The sequence below is a fragment of the Herpailurus yagouaroundi genome, unplaced genomic scaffold, assembly GCF_014898765.1.
Source record: "Herpailurus yagouaroundi ecotype Mexico unplaced genomic scaffold, PumYag 210, whole genome shotgun sequence".
NCBI classification, from domain to species: Eukaryota; Metazoa; Chordata; class Mammalia; order Carnivora; family Felidae; genus Herpailurus; species Herpailurus yagouaroundi.
This window is the reverse complement of record NW_024412441.1, coordinates 12,904,964-12,923,620: the sequence shown is the minus strand read 5'-3', so window position 1 is coordinate 12,923,620 and position 18,657 is coordinate 12,904,964. Positions and strand designations below refer to the sequence as shown.

Here is an 18,657-nt window from a genome sequence, read left to right as displayed (position 1 = left end):
GGGTGATGGCGTTGCGCCGGGCCAGGGGCGCGCCGGGCGCCGGGCAGCAGCGCGCGCAGCAGCGGCAGCTCAGCTTGCGCAGCATCCAGTTGAGCACCTGCTTGATGAGGATGGAGATGACGTTGAAGAGCGAGTAGATGCAGCACACGCCGAGCAGGATGAAGAGGAAGTTGCCCAGGCGGTAGAGCCCCTGGTTCCGGTAGGCGGCGTGCTGGCTGCTCACCAAGTCCCCGAAGCCGATGGTGCTGAAGGTGACGAAGCAGAAGTAGAGCGAGTCCACGTAGTCCCAGCCCTCCACGCTGGTGTACATGGCCGAGGCGCAGCACGACAGCAGCACGGCGAACAGGCCCAGGATCAGCAGCACGTGGTACACCGAGGGCTTCCAGCCCGCCAGGCAGTCGGCCTCCGAGAGCGCCGAGCCGCGGCGGAAGGTGGCGGGCAGCAGGCCGCTGCGGCGCAACTGGCGCTCCCTGCAGGCGCGCATGATGAAGGCCAGCAGAGAGATGATGCGCTCCAGGAAGAGGTTGAAGAACAGGATGGTTCCGGCGCAGCCGAACAGCCCGTAGGCGATGAGGAAGGCCTTCCCGCCTACCGTCGCGGGGGTGGTCATGCCAAAACCTGTGGAGACAGGGCAAGGGTCAGCGAGGTCCTGGCTGGGCAGGTGGTGCCCACTGGGCGGGGGAGCCGGGCGTACATAGGTGTTGACGCGGCTCCTACCGAGTGGCATCACTCGGGGGAGGGGAAACAGTACTTAGACATTTCTCGCCCTTGGCGGCGTTGTTCCTGATTGGGGCAACGCCTAAACTGATGGCAGAGATGTGGCTCCTCGTCTTGGGGTCTGTGGATCAAGATGGGTGGGCACGATGGTTACTAGGAAGGACCCATAAAGACTCATGGAATGAAACCACTGTATGGGTGCAAACCATTGAGATACCTACAAAGCCTACAAAGAGATGTCACCTGCTCTCCCACCCCTCAATGTTTTTTTTTTAATGTAACCAATGGCACACGTGGGCCTCCTTAGGACACAATTCCATAAAGGTTTCATTTGATCTGGGATTACTAGGGACCAGGTACAGTGTGTTCAGTCCAGGTGGCTATGTGTGATGGTCTCTGAAAAGGGGGTTTATGAAACTGACAAAAAGGTTGAGAATGAGTCCACAACATTCAGGGAGTGAGCTGGCTCTACCATGGGGTGTCATTGGGTGTCTTTCTCATCCAAGGACCACCATCACCCTTGCTCAGACTTGTGGCCAAGGGAAAGGTGGTGGCCCAGCGGGGTCCTATGCTGCCAGGTGTCTGGGGTCACTTTTGTCCTGGGAGGCCTGTTCTGTGCCTGGGCAGCTATTTATTGCTTTTAGTTCATAATTAAGCCTTAACGTGTCCACTTGTTCAAAGCACAGGCTTTAAGGGAGATTCTTTATCATTTGATTTCTGCCAAAGGCTTGGCTTCCCACCAGTGTGCTCTGCCCTTGCCATCCCGGGCAGCTCTCCCCTCCCACCTGCGTGCTCAGCTGGCTGTGGGCTCTCTGTGGGACCCATAACCCACTCTGGTTTCGGAAGGGGGTTTAATCTCTGCACAAATATTCACTGCCGCTCGGAGTCTGAGCTGGAAATAGATCATCTGTCCAAACAGCACCATGGCACCTTTCCCACCTCTGCAGCAAAAGTTCAGGGGCATCCCTGTTAAATTTAGGTGCCACGTCAGAGGGGCTGCCTGTGTGCTGCCAGTGGGGTGAAGCCAGCCCTGGGAACTGGGTGCTGAAGACTTCTGTCTCACTTGGTTTACTATTTCCTTAAAAAAGCCAGAGGTAAAAGATTTTTTTCCAGTAATTCCTTAGCCTCTATGCTAATCATTCTTGAGATTCCCTGGAGGAAATCTCAATTGCCTGACCACGATCTTCATCTTACACTTAATAACTTAATTTAGGAGAAAAGCTATGACAATACCCATGTTGAGGAAGATGGATTATATCCTTAGATTCAGATTTGGGCCACAACAGAGTGAAAAAAACAACAACATATTAGCAGTGTAAGCAATTTAATGGATTTTTCCACACTTCAAAGCCAAATCCAAGTTCTTGAATTCATAAAGAAATCAGCTTTGAATCTATATGGTTATATGTGGAGTGAGAGTATTTGTATTTGTGTGTGTGTGTGTGTGTGTGTGTGTGCACGCCTGTTTGCATGTGCACATTTATATAAAGTCCTGGATCGATAACCCAATTGTCCACAACTAAGTCAGTCTGTTCCTACAAGGAAATACTCTACAGCAATGAGAAAGCATGAACCACAGCTACTTGTAATAATATGAATGAATCTCACAAAAAAGAAGCTGAACACAGAATGCATTCTGTATTATTCCATTTATAAAAAATTCAAATTCAAAACCAGGCAAAACCAAACTATAGTAATTTTTTTACGGACGCATTCTTGGTTGGTAAAATTATAAGGAAAATCAAGGAAGTGATTTCAATAAAAGTCACAATTGGGGTTTCCTCTGGGGATGGCAGGGGGTAATAAACGGAAGGGGACACAGGGCCTCTGGGGTGCCAGAAATGTTAATCTGGGTAGTGGTTATATGGGTGTTGTATAATTGTCTAACCATGTGCCTTGTGACTTTTGTTGGTACTCTTATGATAAGAAAAACTTTTTTAAAAACTGCTATGGGGCACCTGGGTGGCTCTGTCAGTTGAGTTTCCGACTTTGGCTCAGGTCATGATCTCACAGCTTGAGTTCGAGCCCCACATCGGGCTCTGTGCTGACAGCTCAGAGCCTGAAGCCTGCTTCAGATTCTGTGTCTCCATCTCCCTCTGCCCCTCTCCCGCTCATGCTCTGTCTCTGGCTCTCTCTCTCTCAAAAATAAATAAACATTAAAAAAAAAATTTTAAACCTGCTAGATTGTTAACTGTAAGGGACCTTAATTTTGATCTCTCGCTGTATAAGTGAGGGAGCAGGGGCAGAAGTGACATGATCTATAGCTTGTTGGGAACACATACCTTACACATGTCCTGGCTTCTAGCCTGGTCTTAGACCATTCTACCCGACACTGCTTCTACACATTGAGGAAAAACAGCACCTCTAATAGGGGATCACTTTGCTAGATTCCTGAAGAAATGGAAAGTCCTGAGCCTGGAAAATTAATTTGCCTAAGAGAATACTGAATGGGATTTTCCTAATCTTTAGGATTTTTAGCTGAAATCTCAAAGCTAAGAGTGACACGTGGCGCATTATCCCCTATTGGAAAGAGAAGTTCTAGATGCATTTATGCAGAATTACTAGGTCAAAATGGGTCTGGTGACTAGCACCCCCCAGCCCTGGGCTACATGGAAAGGCTGGGATAACGGGAGATGGTCATGAAGTAGCAGAGTGGTTGTCATAGTAGGAGGTGCTGTGGCATCCTCCACCTACCCCCAGGCCAAGTGATGGGGGTGCAGTCAAGAGCACCTTGCCTGCAGCTAAAGGGGAGCTGGCAGCTCGCTTCCCAGAGGCTAGCTGACCTGCAGAACTAGGCAGGCCCATCCAGGGCCCCTGGATGGAGTATAGTGAGAGTTCTGGGAGAGTCAGAGGTATCTCCTAGAGTCTGAAGCTGTGCTGGAGAGTTCTCTGGGTGAGAGGCTGACTGGAGTGGGCCACACAGACAGAGGTGGGAAGAGGGGAGCAGTCTGCACTTCAGATGCTTGTTGCATCAAGGCTGTGTGAGAGTGACAGGATCAAGTGGATGTGCAGAAAGCAGCCAGGTCTGAAGACATTCTGCCCAAGAGGGTTGCTGCTGGGTGGAGGGGCCTCTAGCAATAAGAGGCTAGGAGATGGGGTGCTGGGACAGCATTTGAGGCACTCCCAGGAGGTAGGATGGAGAGGGTGCCCCCACTGAGGGAATGGTGCAGAACAGTGGGCCCTGTGGGTGGTCTCCAAAGACCCATAGATAGGCCCCATGAAAGGGTATGTCTGTTCTAACAGTGGGCAATAGGTAAGAAAGGATTATAGTGGCACCAATGATGTCAGACCGAGCCAACAGACTGCCCTCCCCCCACAGGCCCCTGAGCTGAGGGCCAGACATGGAGCTGGAGGGAGAAGCTGATCTTTGATTAGAAGTGAACTTGAAGGCTGGATTTATATTGGATTTAGATGGGACTGGATATCTGAGAATGAGTTTCAATTTTAAGACTAATGGTACTTAAAAAAAAAAAAAAAAACAAAAAAAACCCAAAACAAACAAACAAACAAAAAAACGGCTGATTGGAAAACTCTAGCATCTGCCCAAGACCTGAAGGGATCTGAAGGGAAGTTCCTTAACAGCAGATGAAGACAAGGTCACTTCTGTGTCAGGCCATTGGATAAACTGGTTCCACCTGGATTCACTTGCTGCAGCAAAGCCCCCAGCTCGAGCCCACAGTCCTTTCTCACCTCGCTCCATCTTGGCCACAGCTGTGGGGGAGGGACACCCCACTCACCAAGGGGTTAGGTAGTTGTCAAGGCCTCACAGCACAGAGCGGGGAAGCTGTGCCTGAAACCCAGGTCTGTTGCTGTCTAACATTCATGTTCTTTCCACCAACCCCAAACTGCCTTCTGAGAGCACTGCAGGGACTCCTTTCCAACTGTAACAGCTCATTTCAGTCCTCCAAGGCTGGCAGCCAAGAGAGCACTTTCCCCTGGGGAGGCTGGCTGACCCTGAGTCATGACTCGTGTCCCTAAGAGTCCTCTGTCCCCTGTGGCTCTCTTTCCCTGGACCATTGCCGGGGAGAGGGGCCACGGCTCCTCCTTTAACGTTCCCACTGAGGTGGATGCATCACCCCTCCTGTGGCACAGCAAGACAAGCAAGGCTTTAGAACCAGATGTCCCAGGGCTTGGTTAGGGACAGCAGGAGGCATGCCATACAGGGGGGCCTGTGCTTTTGGCTAACAGTCTGGCTGGCGGCTCATCTGCCCCTTGGGGTCCTCACAGGACTGCCCGTAGCTGACCTACCCCCCCTGAGTCAAAGGCCAGGCCACCAGGAGCAGCCTCAGATTCCTCCTAACTACCCCATGTCTGGATTCCTGGCCCCCCTCCAGAGTCTGGGTTCCCTGTTGAGGATTTGTCTCTTCCCTTCATGACGGGGCTGTGAATGTGACATGTTTCCCACTGACCATTCTCCCTCCCCAGAGGGTTATGGCCTTATCCTAGGGCCCCCATAAGGCCACAGCACTAGATACGCCACAGGAAGACGGACATCCACCCATTCACTCCTTCAGAAACACAGCTTGGCCGACTTCGTGCTAGGCTCGGGGTATGTTGGAAAACCGGACAGATGCGGTCCCTGCCCTCAGAGTATCTGGGCTGCCTTCTTAGAGGTTAGCACTCATCTCCTCTGCTCTGCAGGCTCACCCCTGGGCCAGGGCACAGCTTTTCTCCGATGCCCCCCCAGAGTCTGAGCCAGAACTTGCTCTGGGGTCTCGTCATGGCCATGACCACAGGCCCAAAGTGATGCCAAATGCTTGACTGGCTGTGGCACTGTCGGCCCAGAAGGAAGGGGACAGGCAGGTCAGGAGTTTCTCTGCCAGCACAGAGAGCACCCAATGCAAGCACCCTCCCACCAGCCCTATTCCTGAGGTCTGGCTCTGTGCCCACGACACCTCCTTTTGCTTTTCTACACACAACACTGTCTGTCTGCTCTGCCCAGGAGATAGGTGGCAGTTTACTGTCCTTCCCCATTGACACCGATAGGCTCAGAGCTCTGGGGGCACTGAGGCCTTGGGGTCAGGGCTGTGGGGTATGTGCCTGGTGCTGCTTTCCAGAGTGGAATAGCAGTCCCTCAAGCTCTGGCAATCTGTGGGGAGCCAGGCTGGCTCCAGAGAGGGGCCTTAAAGCCTCAGCCAGAAAAAGGCAACCCCAGGCACCCTGAGAGTCCCCTCCTTCCCCCAATCACACCCTGCAGAGGCATAATCTGTCCCCAGGTTCACACCAAGCCTGCTGTTTTGTTTATGCCACAATTGATCTGCCATCCCCGTTTGCAAAGAGCAGACACTTGGGGGCTTTATTATGCCACTTTGACAAAAACTGTGAAGCTCGTTCCCACAGCCTGTCTGGTGCCGCCTTTGCAATTGGGGCTCTGGTGACGGGGCCTCTGGAGTTCAGCTCAAAGAGGCTGGAATCGAGATGGAGAGGCCCGTACTGATCTGTATCGGGTACCCCTGGCTGGCAGTGTCCGTGCTGGACACTGGACACTTGTCCTCTCATCCGATCCCCCAACCACCCTGGGAGGGAGGCATCATCAGCTTTAATAAGGACATGAGCTAAGGGAGGTGAAGGTACTGGCTGAGTTTCTGTTTGTAAGTGGCTGAGCTGACTCTGAAGCCCTTTCCATTGTGGCAGAAGGCTGGGGAGTCTTCACTCTACCTGGAGTACATTTTCTGCTGGCTCTACAGTGTCAACTTAGAGAAGGGGAGATATAAGATATAGTCCAATCCAGTATACTTTTGAGAGTAAAAGGGGCACTGATCATCATTACACCAGGAAAGCCATAAATCAGGGCTGATCCAAGCAACTGAGATGTATGATTAAAATGATTAAAGGGCAGATTCCAAAGCAGAGGCTGGTTAGCTCAGTTAGAATGTGGCGCTAACAAAATGCAGATTCCCACTCCAGAAGTTTATTTAGTGCGTCATGAAAAGGGCCCAGGAATCTACATTTTAGCAAATGTTTTCAGATGATTCTGATGCAGGCGGGCTAAAGCCCTTTCTTTAGAAAAAATGTGATAAGGTAGCCCTGTATCTCCTACTGGTTGGAATCTGCCCAATTTCAAATATTTTGATTTAAATTCCTTTAAAAAATTGGCTTACTGAGGTATAATTAATACATAAAATTGTAAGATATTTAAAGGGTATATTGTGGTGCTCTGTTGATTTAAATTTCAAGCAGCCTAAAACACTTGTGGATATTGTGGCTGTCCCCTTAACAACACCTCCCACCTCCAACTCCTATAGGAGGCAGCCAGGCCACTGGAAGAACTGACCGAGCATCAGGGGTGGGCTCTGTTAGTCTAGGCCAATCGAGATTACCAGTCCCTTACCATGACTGGCTCAAGAATGGATAAGGCTAAACCAATCAGTGCAGGACACCTTTATGGCTACAGAGATTGGTGTAGGAGTGGACACGTGACTTCATTCAAGTGAATCAGCTCAAAGAAGAGTTTCTCTGATAGTTCCCGGGTTAAAAGATTTCTCGCTCTAGAGCTGCCCTGGCCCCAGGAGTAGTCGGCAGCCATCTGTGGCCATGAGGTGGGGCCAACCTTAGATGAAGCTGACACTGCAGGAGGCTGAGTGGAGGCAGCCAGAAAGAAATGGGGCCTTCATGGCCCCAGTGAGCTGTCAAATCAAACTGGCCATGCTGCCCCACCTACTTCCAGCCTTCCCATTGCTTGAGCCCATAAACCCTTTTGCCTGCTTACACCTTCCATTACATGCCACCAAACATACTCCAACTGGTGTGATGGTTTGAGGGCCTGTGTGAGCAGCTCAGTGTCCAGGAAATAGAACCAGAGTTGAACTGGAAGTTTTGACCTCTGTTGTGGCCTCTATCAGCCAAGCGTGAAGCAAATTGCTACCACTAACTTCTCTAAGCTTCAATTTCATCTGTACAACGTAAACCCCCTCCCGCCCCCCCGCAATGTGAACTCTCTTTGTAAACTGTAATACACTATGCCAAAGTATGCTCCTCAAGGTGAGCCTGGGTGGCTCCGTCAGTTAAGCCTCCGACTTCGGATCAGGTCGTGATCTCACAGTCGGTGAGTTTGAGCCCTGCATCGGGCTCTGCGCTGACAGTGCGGAGCCTGCTGGGATCCTCCGTCTCCCTCTCTCTCTGCCCCTCCCCTGCTCATGCTCTGTCTCTCTCAAAAATAAGTAAACATTAAAAAAAAACATATGCTCCTTAAGATGATAAAACATGCTTAATGGCGGTGGGGAGAGGAGAATTCCTAAAATTAAAAAAAAAAAAAAAAAGGTGGATGTAAGGGCAACATGTTTATTTATGGTAGGACTTTTCAGAGCACTTATGTTAATGTGACTTAGGAATCCGAGTAGGCTGTGCTGGCACTCTCCAGTGTTCCCACACTAACTGGACCATAGACTGTATTTAATCACCTCAGGTGACTTGAGTGTTTCAAAGAATAATCTTTGGGAAATGCTGCACTCTACCCTCAGGAAGAATTGAGGATAAGACATTTTTAAAAGCGCTTGAGGAGTACCCACATTTTCAACAGTCACCGTGACAATGCGGTGCCTGGAATAGCCCCTGGGATGCAGAACGTGCTGGAGCTCAGCTTGTCGAGTGAATAAATAGACTCTCCCTCTGCTGGTTTGGAGCAGGGATTCTCAAACTAGTTTGCCTAGGACCCGCCTGGGGATCTTGTTGAATTCTGGGGCGGGGTTCCTGATTCTGCATTTGTAACCTGGCATCCAGTGATGCCACTGCAGCTGGTCAGTGAATCCTGAGTAGTGAGCACAGATGACTTACAGCATGAATTACCTTTTGGGGCCTGTCTCCACAATGAGACAGGGAATCCCTGGCAGGTGGGACCACATCGTAATTGGCTATTTGGAACTAGGTTGCTCAGGTTTGAATCTAGTTCCACCAATTAACCTCTCTGAGCCTCAATTTCCTCATCTGTAAAATGGAGATAATATAACTCCCTCAATAACTTTTTGTTTTGAGTTAAATATTTGCAGAATATTTAGTGCCTAGCACGTTAATAAGCCCTAAATATTTATTATGAATCTTTCTGTGCTCTACAGTGGACAAAGGAACCTCATGTAAAGTAGGCACTGATAGTTATTTGTTGACTGAATGACTGAAAGTAAAAATTTCAAGAATCTCTCAAGGGTGAGAGTTAAATACCAGAGACAGTAGGAAAGCTGAGATGTGGGGTCAGTGGGCAGGGATGGGCAAGGAGACTCATTAGCATTGCCAGATAAAATACAGAACTTCCGGGGCTCCTGAGTGGCTCAGTCAGTTAAGTGTCCAATTCTTGATTTCAGTTCAGGTCGTGATCTCATGGTTCAGGAGTTCAAGTGCAGCACCAGGCTCTGCACTGACAGCATGGAGCCTGCTTGAGATTGTCTCCTTCTCTCTCTGACCCTCCGCAGTGTGTTTGTGTGTGTGTGCTTGCTCTCTCCCTCTCATAATTAAATATTTTAAAAAGCCAGAACTCCCAGTTAAACATGAATTTCAGATAAATAACGAATCATTTTTTGGTGTAAGTATGTCCCAAACATTGCATGGGGCACATTTACACTAAAAAAAAAAAAAAGATTCATTATTTATCTGAAATTCAAATGTAACTAGGTGTCCTGTATTTTTATGTGCTCAATCTGGTGACCCTAACCAGGGCTCCGCTTGTCTGCTTGGCACAATCCCCTGGGAAGCCATCTCATTTGATCCTTCCTCACTGGCTGGTAGAAGGATGAACAGCCTCACTTTAAAAAAAATTTTTTTTTTAACATTTATTTATTTTTGAGAGATAGAGCACAAGCAGGGGAGGGGCAGAGAGAGAGGGAGACATAGAATCCAAAGCAGGCTCCGGGCTACGAGCTGTCAGCACAGAGCCTGACGTGGGACTAGAACTCACAAACCGTGAGACCATGACCTGAGCCGAAGTTGGATGCTTAACTGACTGAGCCACCCAGGTGCCTCTGAACAGCCTCACTTTAATATCAAGGAGGCTGGGTCTTGCCCAAGGCTACGTTAGCAGCCAGGCCTTCCTGTGTCCCTCCCCGCCCCCCCCCCCACCAGGTAAGCAGGGAGCAGTGGGAGACTCGGGGTGGGCTGGGGGGTGGAAGGTGGAATGCTATTGGGTTGCTCTGTGGCCCGTGCCAAGACACTGACTCTCAGGGAGAAGGAGGGAGCTTCTTCTTGGAGGAAGGTTGGACACTTGAGAAGGCATCAGGCCAGAAAGATTTCCCTGGGACATGAGCCTCAGCCCTGGACCCTCAGGCTGTGGCGGGGGGGCTTGGGGGACAACTAACCAGCCTGGGTAAGCCCCGAATATTTTGGGAGAGCTGGGGCTGAAAGAATGGTGGGGGAAAGTCACTAAAGCATTCAGTGAGGAATAAAAACGTGGAGGGGGATAATAATAGCTGACATGTATTGAGCCCTCACTATTTCCAGGCACTGTGCCAAGACTTCATGTATATCCATGCATTTCATCCTCACGACTCCATGAGGCACTGGCTTTCATTCACTCTAAGTCACAGCTTTTTTTCCCTTGAATTTTAACATTCTTGAATCAGGATGCTTCCTACAGTCAATGACCTGGCATGGTCTATTTGGCAACATTTTAAATTCTCAATGGTACACAATAATGGTGCATTTCTAATCGATGGTGCATTTATCATCTTAGATGTGATGAACCACAGTGGGAAGTGTTATCTCCATTTGTGAGATTAGTAAATGCGGTCACACTTAGTAGATAAAGACACCGAGGTTAAATAACTTGCCCAGATCACAGAACAAGCGGCAGAGCCAGGAGGTGAACCTCCTCCACGGAAAGAGCTTGCGATGTGATAAAGGAGAGAGTCAAACGCAGGGGAGTTCGGAAGAAAGGGAGGTCGGTTGCTTTTGGCTCGAACAGTGGCTCTTCACTCTGGCTATGCAAGAGAATCACTGGGGAAACTTAAAACTGTCCCCAGTACCCAGGTGCGCCCGGACTAGCGTAGGTCAGTACTGGGGCTGAGGTCCTCCCCGTGGAGGGTCTGGGAAAGACTTATGGAGGAAGGTGTATTTGTGTTCAGTCCAGAAGGGTGTGTGTTTTGGGGAGGGAATGGAGTTTGGAGAGGGAGGAAGCTGAGGCCTGGGTCTGAGAAAAGCATGTCCACTGGGAGGGTGCCGGGCACCGGGCCGGGTGTGCGAGGGGCTCAGCCTGGCCCACAGTATCCAGTAATGCTCGCCTATGGATCAGGTGACCGTGTGGAAGGAAGGGGATGATGTGGGAGAACTTCCCATCCACCTTGTTCTCAGGCTGAACTACGGGAACACTGTGGGAATGAGGCCTCTAGAAACACCTCCAGGGGCACCTCCAGAAGCTTCTCCAGCATCTGAGCCTGACATCCGGCAACATGCCCTGCCTTTGTACAAACTTACAAACTCCGGAAGCTTCACGCTACAGAATGTCTCCATTCCTGCAGGCTTGGGAAGGGCCAACGTCACCTTTCTCGGAGAGCCGACAGCAGAGGCTGTGGCGTCAGGCGCATGCCTCACTTGTGAACGCGGCAACACGGACAGGTTACTTCTCCCTCTAAAAATGGCCTGCTGACTGCCTACCTCGGAAGGTTACTGTGAGGAGGTGGTTCCCACACGCCTCCCGCAGCACCTGGGACATGCTGAGTGTTCACAAAGCAGCGAGCTTAATTGGCAAACAGCATGGGAGAGGCACGGCTCTTCCATCACAGCTCAGGTGCATCGGGTGAAACGTGGAAGCCAGGGGCGAGCCGTGACCAGAAGTTTCAGCGGCAAGAAAGAGCTCCCCATCTACACACCTAAGACCGACTCTACCACTGCCTGCTTTTACCTCCCTGGGCCTCAGTTTGCTGGGCAGTTTCAGGTGAGTGACAGCACCCTCTGGACTCGCTTCAGGCTCTGGCCTTGTGCGCGGTGGGAGGCCCAGCTAGAGGGAGGCACTGCCTTCTCCAATCCCCCAAATTCGCATGGCAGGATCCTAGAAAACGGGACCGTTATGGAAAAGCCAAGACCGTGGGCTGCTGTATTTGTTGGCACTTGTGGATTTCTCTCAATTGCAAACCAGATGGACAGTTTCTCGAGGACAGCAGCTCCTGGTCCCCTTCTTTCCACAGCTGAGCGTGGGGCTGAGCTCATACCGGACGCCCCATGACTCAGGACAAAGAGGCACCGCCAACAAAGCACCTGGAGAATGTGGGCCCCTCCTCATTCTCCTGTTTGCTTTTGGGTTGTTCTGTGGGGGCCTCTGGGATGATTCTTGATGAGAACAGGAGAGCAGTTGGGGGTGGCTTAGACGGCTGGGGGCTGGGAAAAGAAGGCTGAGCGCTGCAGGCCAGTGATGTTTAACGTTAGAAAAGTTTTGGTAAACTGTGAGCAATGGGCAAGTGACCCTGAGAACCAGTTTTGAACCTTGGCATGGGTGTTCCCAGCCAGCCGGGCTGACTTGAACCTCCTCCCACTCTGTGCTGCTTCTGTGGGATTAAGGTTTTTCTCTCCTCACCAGAAATCATTCAGCAAAATGAGTTATTAAAAGCCGGTTAACTACTCCTGCCTCCGGGTAGCTCCTGCTTAACAACCTCTCCCCGGGAGCAGCTGTCAAACCCAGGCCCCGTGGAGCTGGCGGGAAGATGAGTCATTTACATGGAGCCCATCCTGCGTCCTGCCCCCCAGATCTGTCCCTGCCTCTCTCATGACTAATCCTTTTGGGGGATGAGATCACTGCCCCTTCTTCCCCCCACCCTCCCCAAAGAGCAGAGCCCTAGCCTCAGCCCAGGGTTGTGGGAGAAGGCTGGATCCAAGGCCAGGGGGAGTGAGGAGAGGTCTCGGATGGGACAGAGGCCTGGCCAACAGGAGCCTGGAGAGGGCGCAGCGAGATGGGGGAAGCCAGAGGCCGCCCTGGCCTTGCTCCTGGACCTCAGGGGAGGGGGGGGGGGGGAGGAGGGGGGAAGGGGGGGTTTCCCCTGCACGGGGCTGTGGTGAGGAGCTTGAGAGCTCACCTTTCAGGCAGACATGGTTGTGGGGAGAAAGCAGGTGTGTCAACCCTGCTTGGAAGTGTCACTACATCATCACCTGAATCTCCTGTCACCTCAAATCCTGTACCATAGAGGAGCAGAGGTTTTAAAGCCCATGGTGGTTCCTGTAAGGCAGAATCGTGCTCTCCCACCGACAGTTCCCCCGCCTCTCAGCCAATTCCGTTTTCGTGCGCCTGGAGAAGCTCAGCTTCCCATCCTTCACCCCTGCCCATGGAGCTGCAAGGCACATTTGAAGGAGGAGGGATGCAGGGAAGGGGGCCAAGTGCCTGGGAAGCTGGATTCCGAGGCTCTTTGTGCACAGGGGTGCTCTTCAAGGCCCTGGTCTGTGTGAGGGGCTGTCCCAGCACGTGGCTCCCCCCACTCCCCCGCACCTCTCCTCACAGAAGGAGGGCTGTGGGCTGCTCCAGAGAGTGCTAGAGACAGACAAGCCCAGTGTTGAGAGCCGGACCTGGGGAAATGCTCTTGGGGTCCCCACAGGCTCCTGTGTCTGCCCCGGTGCCCGCTGACATGCCCCCTACCCTGTGGGCTGGCAAACAAGCTAGAGGGGCTGTCACGGTGCCTCGCTTGGCACAGGGGCCTCTGTTAGGGCCTGGCTGTGTCAGGAGGGATTGGACCTGTGGCCCCAGGGCTGAGGTCAAGGGATCAGGGGTGCCATCTCCTCCAAATGGGGCAGGGCAGCTCCTACTGCACATTGTGCTCTCAGCCGCCTATGGGGAAGGGTGGGTGACCACCGGCTCACGGGAGGTGAGGGATGGAGGGACTGGTATGGAGCCCTAGCCCATGCCCGGCACTCTGCTGGTGCTTTCCAAGATGTACCCCGGAGAAATTCCTAGAACAAGTGCTTCTGGTCCTTATTCAGGTGAGGAAACCAAGGCCCAGAGAAGTCAAGTAATGAATGAAAGGACACCAGCACACAGGTCCCAAACCCCACACCCATGGTTCTTTCCATTCGCCCTCTTGAGGCCCGACTCCTCTTTGGTTCAGAGAATGCACTGATTTTGCTCTAAAACATGCAAATGATCATACCGTGACGGCGAACTGTGACCAAAACCCCTGCCAAGGGTCTGCGCCATGAGTGTGTGTCAGATGCTAAGTGACAGGAGATGGAGGCTGGGGCTCAGCACCGTGAAGGACCTTGTCCAGGGTCACAGAAAATGGCCTAACTGGGATTCCAACTCAGGTCTGCCTGACTCTAAATCCTACATTTCTCCTCACCTTGCTTTTGGCACCCCATTCATAGAGAGGCCTTGATGACTTGGGACCCTCCTTCTGCACACTGTCCTAGATGGACTATCCTGCTCAAGCCACACTGAGCTCCCAGTTGACAGAAGGATCTGGAATGTCTTAGTCTGGCACTCAGGCCCTGACCCACTTTTCTAGCATCATCTCCCCTCTTTGAACCTTCTTCCTCAGGCCCTCGGGTACCCTCACTGCCTTATGCATACACACACACACACTCATTCACCAGGAATTTACTGAAAGCCTGCTCTGTGTCGCGCATTGGTGGATACGAGGCAAGCAAGATGGTCAAAGCTGCAGCCTGAACAGAACCTAGTGTCTAGGAGATGTGCCACGAACACTCCCCCACCCCGCCCCCGTGCCATGCCTCTGCACCTGTCCTTCCCCACCTTGCAAGGTCTGTAACGGCTTATTTCCTTTTCTTTACACTTATCTGAAGCCCATTCACCACCTGGCAGCACCTTTAGCTCATCGGGTATTTAGTTCTGTGCTGCTGTGGTGGCCCCTGTACTACTGACCATGTCCCAGAGTATTCTTTACCTCTTTGTGCTTTTCTGGGTCGCCTTGTCAACGAGGACCCAGGCCATGTCTTACATTTCCTCTCTCCCTCTACAATGCAGGTGCTCAGGGAGCAGCTGCTAAATTCCCGACAGAACTGGCAGTGTGTCCAGTGGTCACCAGCAGGGACTGTCCCAGAAACATGGTTTCCACCTTCGTTTGAGTTAATTCACCTAACATGTTTTTGAGACCTGCTATATGCCAGGCATGGGACAGGGGAGGGAATACTGTGATACACCGTATTGTCTGTGCCCTGCTGCCAAAGGCCACCAGGAACACATCTTTAGATGAACAAAATTAAGTTCACTGCAACAAGGGAGATGTACATCCTGGAGAGCCATGGAGCTTCTTAGCCAGTGGGTATCAGAAAAGACTTACTTAGGATTTGAGCTTGTATTAGGTGATCTGGGGGAGGGCTCAAGGAAGCAAGGCTTTGCTCAGGTAGCAGGGATCATTCTAGGATTGGGCATTTTAATACTTCTTACATAGGGACGCCTGGGTGGCTCAGTTGGTTTAGTGTCCAACTCTTGATTTCAGCTCAGGTCATGATCTCATGGTTTGTGAGACTGAGCCCCATGACAGGCTCTGCACTGACAGCTTGGAGCCTGCTTGGGATTCTCTCTCCCTCTCTCTCTGCCCCTCTCTTTCTCTCTCAAAAATAAATAAACATTAAAAACATACTTCTTACTTAGAAGGTGGGAGTCATGGAGCAAAACCATAGCTGTGATTGGTAAAGAAGTAGAAGTCACTCATAGTAACCAGAGGGGAGTGTTTGGTCATGTTCGTGGCTTGGGTGATGTTCTTATTTGCTCTGTGTCTAGGCGTGATTGTAGGTCTTGGTTTTCTCTTACTCTGTTGTAGTCATAAAGAGGCCTCGTGTGATGCGGGTGTCCTGCAGAATTGCTTATGTTGAATGTGAGAACACCGCAGCCTAGATGTGAGCACAGGCCAGTTCCTGGCTTTCTGGGGCCGTTTTTGTCTTTCTCAAAATGGTTCTGCACTCAGCATTCCATAATAGCATTTTATTGGAAGCCATTCATTTTTTTTTTAAAGAAATTCCTTCTGTTAACTAACTAGAATTTAAATAAAATCTTGAAACATTAAAAAAATAAGGAAATTCCTTCTAAGTCTTCCAATGTACTTAAAAAATATGTGTATATGCATGTGCGTGTGTGTGTACGCACATGTATTTAGTTCTGTGAGTGGAACATACCTCTAGGTTGTAGAAATATGGGCGATTTTTATTTTAATTTTCTTCTGTATGCTTTTATAAATATCTCACATTCCCTGTGGTACAAAGGGGATAGTTACTACTTTTGAAATCATAACTTCCCCCCAACAGCGTTTAAAAAATTTAGACATAGGGGTGCCTGGCTGGCTCACTCAATACAGCATGTGACTTGATCTCAGGGTCATGAGTTCAAGCCCCACATTGGGCATAGAGATTACTAAAAAAATAAAAAGTAAAATCTATAAATAAAATTGAGTAAAATAAGGCCCCTGTTCTCAAAAGAATGACCCTGATACCAGATGAAAAGCACAGCATGGGAGATGTCACAAGAAGCCAGGAAATAAGAGAAGGGGCCTGGGGGGCTTCCCACAGATGGTACCACTGGCTAAGTAGTAAACATGCCTTAGGCAAGCAGGTGCAGATTGGGAGATGGACTCAGGGGTCATGTGGGTAAGGTTTCTCGGGGAGAGTGTGCTGTATGAGAATGAGGGCCTCTGAGGAACCCCAGTATTTAAAGAGCAGAAGAAGGGTGCCTGGGTGGCTCAGTCAGTTGAACCCTTACATCTTGATTTCAGCTCAGGTCATGATCCTAGGGTCATGGGATTAAGTCCTGCATTGGGCTCTGGGCTGAGCATGGAGCCTGCTTAAGATTGATTCATTCTCTCTGTCTTTCTCTGACTGCCTCTCCCTCTCTCTCCCTCTCCCCCGCGCGGGGGGGGCGGGGGGGGGGGGGGCGGGGGGGCGCGCTCCCTCCCTCCCTCCCTCCCTCCCTTTCCCTCTCTCCTCCTCTCTCCTCCTCTCTCCCCCTTTCTCCCTCTCTCCCTCCCTCCTGGGTGCCTGGGTGGCTCATTTGGACTTTGGCTCAGGTCATGATTTCACAGTTCATGAGTTTGAGCCCCCATTGGGCTCTGGGCTGACAGCTCAGGGCCCAAAGCCTGCTTCGGATTCTGTGTCTCCCTCTCTCTCTACCCCTCCCCTGATCGTGCTCTGTCTCTCTGTCTCTCTCAAAAATAAATAAACATTAAAAGAAAAAAAAAAGATTCTCTCTCCTCTGTCCCTCTCCCCTACTTGTGCTTTCTATAAATAAATAAATAAATAAATAAATAAATAAATAAATAAAGGACAGAAGAGGAGCCAGTGAAGGAGGCTTTCATGTGCTCATCAAATACTTATTGAGGGCCTACTGTGTGCCAGGTGTTGTGCTAGGCCCTTGGGATTCATCAGTAATTCAAACAAAGTTCCCTGCCCCCATGAGGATTATATTTCAGCATGAGAGATGGATAATAAAGTACAAACATAATATGCAAGTAAACTGTGTTAGCAAGTAGTAAGTGCTATGGAGAAAAGAAAAAAATAGAGCTGGCCCAGCTGTGGGCTGGGAGGAGGCACACTGCAGTATGAAGTGGGGTGAGTCAGGGCAGGTCTCATTAAGGAGTAACATTTGATGAAGGATTGGAAGGAGGTATCTGGGGTAAGAGTGTTCCAGGCCAGTCAGCAGCCAGAGCAAAGGCCCTGAGGCAGGGGAGCTGGAGATGGGAGTAGAGAGCAGGAAAAAAAAAAAAAAATACTGGACAGAGAGATTAGTCAGCAAATCTCTCAAGGACCCTCTCGGGGAAAAGTTGAACTCACGCAGATGTCCAAGAGTGTCCGAAAACCTCCCACTCTCATTTGATTTTAGCATGAAGGATAAAGAAATAAACTAGTGGTCTTAAGGAGGAAGAAATACAACTATTCAAGTAGATTTCAAGGGGCAGCAGAGATGCTGAATATAACTGATTGCTACCTTTGTTCTCGATCAGAAGGATCACATGCCATTCTAGAAGGAATTAAGATTGAGAACCACCATCAGCTCTTCGGTGTACAGAGCAAATGTTTATGTCCTATCACATGTAGCCACTGCTACCACCCGGGAAGGAGAATGGCACCATCATCCCCATTTTACAGACCAGGAAATAAGTCTATGGGAAGTGATGTGAATTCCACGACATCTGACTTCCTCGAGTCTGAGCCAGAGTTTGTACCTCCTACCTCTCAAACCTAGATTCTTTCATTTATAACCAGGGAGATATTGGAGGGCGTGTCAGTTTGTATTTTGTATATAGTGTTCATGTGCTCTCAATCAGTATTTAGCTATTAAAATTTTTACACGATGGTAATAAAAATAATTTTAAAAAGCCAGTTTCTCTGGCTGGCATGTGGAGGGCAGCCTGAAGGGCCAGGATCGAGGAGTCCAGTTCAGAGACTGTGGCGCCAAACAGGTGGGGGTGGCCCCGAACAGGGCAGTAGCCAGGAGACTAAAGAAAGGGGGAAGACGCAAAAGCAGGAGAGAATAAAGTCACTGAAGCTAGAGCAGACAAAGGATTTGAGAAGCAGAAATGAGGCAGAAAGGGGTTGGAGACTTCTAGAAAGATCTAGTCAGATAGAAACCTGACAGTTTCCCTGGGATTTGGCAACTGGGAGAAGCTGGCTCTAGACATGAAAGGAGGGGGTGGGGCCTTATGGATGCCAGGCTGCAGGGGGTGCAGAGGTCTTGAAAGAGGAGGAATGGATGCAAGTGGGGAACCTATCTTTGAAGCCCTTACGAAGGAAGTCTAGGACATCCCCACCCAGCAAGGCTCGGGGCCAAGATGGGTGCTTCGCTTACTTTACCTCAGGGAGTATTAAGGTCTTAATGTTTGTGTGTCTCCCCCCACCCCACCCCAAATTCATATGTTGAAATCCTACCCCCCCACCCCCCTGCTCAGGTGATGGTATTAGGAGGTGGGGCCTTTGAGAGGTGATGATTAGGTCATGAAGGAGAAGCTCTCACAAATGGGGTCAGTGCCCTTATAAAGACCAGATCCCCTCATCCCTTCTGTCATATGAGGACACAGAGAAAAGGTGTCACCC

General features: G+C 50.5%; 1 protein-coding gene across 1 annotated transcript in view; it reads right to left on the bottom strand.

The window, feature by feature from the left end:
* The window catches only part of KCNK12 (potassium two pore domain channel subfamily K member 12), a 54,841-nt gene that overhangs the window by 5,073 nt on the left and 31,111 nt on the right, over nt 1-18,657 (bottom strand). The window contains exon 2 of the mRNA XM_040453808.1: nt 3-618. Coding sequence (XP_040309742.1) covers nt 3-618 — 616 coding nt within the window. The remainder of the gene's footprint in view (nt 1-2; nt 619-18,657) is intronic.